We start from the raw sequence: 7,209 nt of genomic DNA on the forward strand, positions 1-7,209 counted from the left end.
CCCTGTCATCTTGCCTTGAGTAGATGGGTCCCAAGCACTGTTAGTTCACAGCACCCCAGACATTCACTGCTGTGCGCCCGCTCGACAGCATGTCAAAGATATATTGCTCCTCATAACTGAAAAAAAGAAAGCGAGCATTTTTTCCACTCAACTGGTATAAAAGGATGCATCAAATGCATACCGGTAGTTTTCAGGATGCCAAACTCTCTGCCACTGGTCTCATCACGTGAAGAATGTTGATTCATCGCTGAACAGGATGAACAACCAGTCTTCTGGAGTCCATACTTTGTGGTCCTCTGCGAACTCCAGCCACTGATGGCGGTGCGCCGAGTCAAGTCGCGGCTTTGCCGAGGTGGCCCGGTTTTAATTTCCATCATGGAGACTTCTCCGTATGCTTTCCTCGCTGACATGTAGGCCGAGCTCATCGCAGATTTTTCGTGCCTTGAAGGATGGATCATTAACTGAAGCCACGACAACCACAAGATATTTGAGCGTTGTTACGATATACGATTCATAAAGATTTATGCATAAAGATATGGTACACAGGCAAATCATTTCCTAATATGACCTAAAGATTGCCCGCAAAAGACGGTGCGGCGGCAGTAAAAGCCTAAACAGAATATTCCAAAGTGCAATAGCCACTGGCATAGGGCAGCAAACTCCTTCAGAATTTATCCCTAGACACTTCACACTGATAGCAAATGTGTTCCTAGTTAGCTTAAACAGCAAGCTTATTTTTTTTGCGCTCACAAGTTAGCATTTTCTCTATTACGACATTGCATTATTATTTGAAATTAATTGCATCTGTATCTTTTCATGCTCAGGAAACGCGCAACTCTTTTGCCACGCCTTGTCGGAATGTATGATCACCATAGCAGAATAGAAAAAGCAGGACACCAAGGTAAATTGTTTCGCAAAAGAAAACTGATGCGCAGTGTGGAGAAATGACGAAGAACTGGCATAATCTCATGCAACAAATTTATTTCCTGCCAAACCTTACTGGCAGCACTAGCTACTATTGGCCCTGCTGCTTGTTTTTGACGTTCTTAGTAAGACCTGTAACCTTATGTGGAAATAACTTGGAACCGCATCGCCCTTCTTGCAACATAAATGCTGTTATGTCTGCAGCATTCGGTCTAAGCTCGCAAGGGGCGCAAACAACTGCATGAAATAAATCAGCTCAACATTTCATGTCAGCAGATCCATTGCCATATACTTTCATGAATGAGCCACTGTTGCTGCATGACAGGGCATTGTCCTTTTTCAGGATAAAAATGCCTCCAGGTCCGTAATCCTCCAATTACATAAAACCATCAATTATCATGCAGGACAGAGAGCTGGCCAGGAAAACTTTATCTGTTAACTTCGTAACCTCACCTCAACATGCAACTTTTTGCTGCCTTAAACTGCATTCGCCCTTAGAACCCCCTCCGTTAATCTTACCAACAGCTAAATGTCCACCACATTACATGCCCCACCCAACCCACTGCTTGTTCTTGATTTCCGCTGGCTTATGGGGTTTACTAACGACTGAAAGTGACTAAGGCTATGACGTATCCAGTAAAAAAGCGCTCTAAATAATTTTGATCAGTTGCAGTTCTTACATGTCCGCTGACATTTCACAGTACACCAGCGCTTTGTGTTTTGCTTCCATCGAAACAAGGTCATCACGGCTGGTAGTGGTATTACAAATATTAATGGTAAAATATACAAATGATGGGCATGACTGGGATCGAACCCGGGTCCCCCAGTTCAGTAGCCAAGCACCCTAACCGCTAGGCTACCATGATGGAACTGATTTTCACTAGGGTAACCAAACAAAATTACTTTCTCTGAACCAGACTGCCTCCTGCCCACCTTCCAAGGTTACCCTGTCATTCTTCTTTTCATAACACCACATGCAATGCTCTCGATTTGTTTTGTGAACTTTGCATTTCAAGCTTTCGCTTTAGAATGAGAATGGCTTTCAATACTCTCACAGCGTTCCAAGCTCCACCAGCTGTCCCTAAATTGTCATTGTCTTCGTTCACTGAAGATTTGATGGGGGAATAGTAGGCAAACAATGAGAAGCTCCTCTTGCAGGAAGAATTCATGCAAAATAGTGCACATTTAAAACTCGCCATTCCTTCTGCCTATGAATATTTTTTAGTCTTCAAATCATAGTCTTCAGACCAATCTCTTTAAACTTAACGGCCGCATTGTCATAGCCACTGCTTCACACCCTAGTATCTTGTTGACAGCAGAATGGGCTCTTAACCTCCTATCTCCGTCACCTTGAATATAGCATTGCAGCGGAAAGTGTATGCGGGACTGAGCAAGATAAATTATAAAATGCGGTTGCTAGCGTAGATAAAGTTTCAGCTCCAGAGGTAGGCACAATAAGAATGCAACCATTGTATGATTCTTTTGAGAAGTATCCCCAAACCACTATTCACAGCTAAAAATTAACTGTATAAAGAGAAGAATATAATAAAATTACCAAAATTACGGTAGAACACTGATTACACATGTTTAATATGTCAATGTCACTAATATAGTAAAAACATAAGAAAGGAGGAAAAATGACCTATATTTGAACAAGCTGCTGGAATGCGGAATCACACTGGTAAACCAGGCTGTGAAGTAGAATGCCATACTGAGGTTGTAAATGCACTTTGCTTCACAGCACAAGGACTGTCAAGCCAAAAGAGATTGAGATTTTCAACACACGTTGTGTTTTAATTATTTGCGTCCCATCAGTGCTGCAGCATGCCTGCCAACACATGGATGCAAACATACGCAAAACAAAAACTGAACACTGCTCTAGAACTCCACAACAACAGTGGGTATTTCATAAGGTGAACAAATATGTAGGGAAGCAAAAAACATGTTGCTAAACCCTCAAAATAATAATAAGATGGCACACATGAGACATAAAAACAAATGTAGTCAAACTGAAAAAAAAAAAAGGGAACTTTTCATAAGCATTCCAACTAACTACTCCTCAGGAAATCAGTCTAATAGCCAATTCTTAATTTTCATCAGAAGCTTGAGCTGTAGCAGGTCTTTGCAAGAAAACAACAAATGCAGTTAGTACAGACTGAACCACTCTCTAAAGAAGGCTAGCCGGGGTGTGGCAGAACAAGCAAAATTTCTTGACGGCAGCTGTTGGGTTCTGCAGACAAAATTCACAAAAGCGAGCTCTGCCAAATAATAATGCAAACCATAGAGACACAAGCACTGTAGCTCAGACTTGGCACCTGCCCTCTAGTGTTTGCTATCAGATTGTATCACAGACGTTTTAAACATGTGAAACTGCATGGTAGCTAGATCAGAACCAAAACATAACACCATAAAACTGTACTTGCCACTCCAAGCAACTGAACAACATGAAGAAGACACAATAAACCTTGCCAACAATCAACACTCTCATACTAAAAAAAGCAAACGGTGGAAACTGAACACAATGTGACAAAGCTAGGTTGCTGGAATTATTAGACACAATAAACACGACTCGCTACAATCTAGGAGCATGTACATAAAATATTAAGCACACAGTGAACACAACAGAGAGAATCAGATTGTTCCACAGTAGGTATAAATGCCCAGTTTCTATGACAGTCCTTTGTTCAGTTGAAACTGTGCCATGCCTCATAAAATCAACATGCAGAAATCTGCAACAAAAAAAGCTTCGAGCAATGTATTGAAGTAGACCTGGTGTCCTATTCCAAGTTTGTGTCACTATCAAAGGTGTCGCTATCTCCCTAATTCAAGTCATCTCATTGGTGGAAACACCAGAACCAGAAGAGGTAACGACATCCAGCTATGGTGTTTCAGCCAATCGGATGACTCAAAGTCGGACATAGCGACCCTTCGGATAATGACGTGAACTCGAAATACACACCCTGCTGATACAACCGAAAGAGTAACCTTGTTCCATCTCCGATTGAAAGCACACATCAATAGCAAAGTCCTCTGGGCAGTCGTCGAGGGTAATCACTGCATGTACAAAGGACAACAAAATGCAGGAGAACAGCTGCCAAATAATGACTGTCGTAATAAAATATGCACATGAATTGCAGAATGATACTGCTATGTAAAGACTAATGATAGATTGTTATCAAGGGTATTCCATACCAAGTAAAAATGTCCAGCATTTAAGGAAATAATACATCACGAGAAAATATTAAACAATTTTCAAAGCTGAAAGTAAAAAGTATATGAACCCATTGGTTGCCCCCCCCCCCCCCCCCCTTTTCCTTACCCTCCCACCATTAGAAACAAAAATTATTTTGACATTATTGGCTGAAACTGTAAGTGCCTCATGCAGAAAAATGAAACAGGTGACTCAAAAGTGCTGCCAAAAATCAAGAAGTAGCATAGATGCAAATGAGCTCTTTACCAATGTCTTGCAGATGATGGGCCAAATGCTATGATGAACAAACCTGCACAGCTTCAATCAGATTTCCATAGTGAGGGTTTCTATAATCGTATCAGACAAAGGGGCATAGAATTTAGCTAAATTTCTGGTCTTACAATATGGTAGCCACTGCAATGTCAGTGCAAGCCATCTATAGGACAAAAAGCTGCAGTTGCCTGTGGATCGAAATGTGGTTGTGTGCCCAGCTTTTCGACTTACAAGAACTTCCCAGAACACCTTTTCTCCAACTCTGGAAAATGATCCCAACAGCTCTTCACTCGACAACAAAACGGACCTTGAATACATTGCCCTTGACAAAACCACCCTGCAACATATGTGCAACTGACACACACTTGTCGATGCCAACACTGTCATTCTCTTTCTGCTTCGGCCGCTTCAAACTCGTGTTTGCAGCATTCTGCATTTCCTCGACATTCATCTCATCGCTGAACCTGAATGTCAAATCTCTGTGGCGGTTCTTTGAGTGGAGTAAAATGAAAGAGCACTTGCGGCTGAATGGCCACTCAAGTGTGTTGTCATTGGGACCTTTCAAGATCCTCATGTAGAGACCGAGAAAGAGGGCCGGGCCACCCAAGTCATGGAATTTTCCTTCGAGCTTTACCCTGTACCCGCTCTCACCGACGATGAGTGGCTGACTCGTAAATACTTGCAGAGGCGCATTACGATACTTCCGGAAAGGCTTGACCTCCCAGTCAAATGTGAAGAATGCCTGTGGAGTCGTATCAGGTTCTGCATTAGCTGCATCAGAAGTGGATTCGGCTGCTTGTTCCTCTGACGCACCATTTTCGCTGTTCGCCGCAGGTTCGGAGGGTGACTGATCCCGAGAAGACGTAGACGTGTCAGCGGCTGTCGCATCGCCGTTGACAACCGGCGCCGCAGTCTCTCTGGATGGGGACGACGCAGTAGCAGCCTGCTCGACCAATTCGACATCGGGCTGTTCCTCCTCCTGTGTGGTAGTGTCTGCAGCAGCAGTGTCCACAGCAGCCGTGTCCGGCCTGGAATCAACAGTCGCGCCCGCCGCCGCCTCGACTTGTGGTTGGTTGCTGGCCGCTGATGTGCTGCTTCCACGGGCGCTATCGCGCAGCATATTTTCGAGGCGGTTGGTTGTCGTCAAGACGACGTTCTCGAGGTTCTCAATTTTGCTCAGTATCGTGGACAGGTAGCTGTCCGCGTCAGATCCACCTCCGATGTCGGCCGCGCCGGCCGGCGCTCGCGCCAGCTCCGACGTCAGTACCTGAGTCAGGCAGCCGCTCCGCAGGTGGGCCAAGACGTTGAGTCTGGCGACGGGCTTTTTGCATGAGCGGCAGCGCACAACGTGGTGGCTACACTCGGAGTAGTAGTGCTCGACCATTTCGGACACCGGCCCGACATAGTTGCAACCGAACGCTTTGTTGAGGCAGTAAGACTTGCAGCCGCTCACGTAACCCTCTGAAGAAGAGTCACGACTCACGCTCCCATGCTCGAAAGTCTGTTTGTCGAACGGACACACGACGACGGGCGAATTGAGCATCAGCTCGTTCATGCACGTCGGGCAGAAAACGTGGCCGCACTCCAGACTGAATATCATGTCGGGTACAATGCCGCAGATGTTGCAGATACGGTACACGGGCATGGGCAGCAAGAACTCGATAGTTTTCCAATCTATTTTAGCCGAAAAGCCAACGCACGTATAGGAATGGCTCGCCATTTCGCACTTCAACGTTTTCTTTGACTTGACAACCGCACACAAACAACGCGCACGCCCGCTCTCTTTGCGCAATTTGATTCGAGTTTTTTTTCCGCGGTGCGTTCTTAACAGTACAAAAGTACGTTGAAATCTGCGCAAGAATACATGACGTCATAGCACCGCTCACACAAGTGCACAAAGCGTGTTCTTTCCACCTATATTCCTAGACAAAAACACTTAAAAGAACATACTCGAACGCATCAGTGTTTTCTGCTTGCCCAGCATAACACATATTTTTAATAATAATAAACAAATAATATAAAATAACTTCAGCTGAGGTGACTATAATTTATTTAAAATAACTTCTCTAGAACTGTGTTATTTACACATTTTTAAATTTAGTTTCGATTTCTGTTATTTTCTTGTGAAGTTACGAACAGTGTTTTCTTTTTTTTTTTACCCCCTCCTTGTAGCTTTTGAAATACCGCAGACGTGTCCAATTTTGTTCGAATATCGTAACGCTTTTGAAAAACAAGTGTAGAAAGCGACACGAGACACTGGAGCGCTAACTATCGATTGGAATTTTATTGCAAAGAACAAACATAATTCACACATAAAAACAAAGCTAAAACCAACAAGCCAGCAATGTTGCAATCGTATCTGTGGATAAACGTGTTACATATCTGACACGAAAGGTCTTTTCTCTCTCTCTCTCTCTCTCTCTCTCTCTCTCTCTCTCTCTCTCTCTCTCTCTCTCTCTCTCTCTCTCTCTCTCTCTCTCTCTCTCCCTTTTTTATTTTTACAAAAATTCCTGCTCTTTTTTAGATAGCTTCACCGTAGGGTCGCTTACACATGTCTATTTTCATGATTCGATGCAGTAAGCCTCCTTTTTGTTGTGTCCAATGCCAAATTAAATTTCCATGCAGTCAAATTGCAAAGCTTATGCTATGAGTGGGATACAACTCAAGCTTGCAGCAAACCGCGAACCACAATTCCTGTGCGATAGAAATAAAGCTCTACTTGGTGCTTAAATTATATGTTAGCTATCGTACCAAGTTTGTATGGCCGAACAGAATGCAGGAAGAGTAGGTACTAGGGCTTGTTGGTACATGATCGAAAGGAA

The 7,209-nt window shown here is 43.7% G+C and overlaps 1 protein-coding gene across 1 annotated transcript; it reads right to left on the bottom strand.

The window, feature by feature from the left end:
* Positions 1-2,691: 2,691 nt before the first annotated feature.
* LOC146178384 (uncharacterized) lies at positions 2,692-6,216 on the bottom strand. Its single transcript, XM_084578217.1, has one exon. The coding sequence runs from the start codon at positions 6,105-6,107 to the stop codon at positions 4,674-4,676; it is 1,434 nt and encodes a 477-aa protein (XP_084434343.1). The 5' UTR covers positions 6,108-6,216; the 3' UTR covers positions 2,692-4,673.
* Between the last annotated feature and the right edge of the window lie 993 nt (positions 6,217-7,209).

Source organism: Amblyomma maculatum, chromosome 9, assembly GCF_055883805.1.
Source record: "Amblyomma maculatum isolate TAMU_Amacu chromosome 9, ASM5588380v1, whole genome shotgun sequence".
Classification (NCBI taxonomy): domain Eukaryota; kingdom Metazoa; phylum Arthropoda; class Arachnida; order Ixodida; family Ixodidae; genus Amblyomma; species Amblyomma maculatum.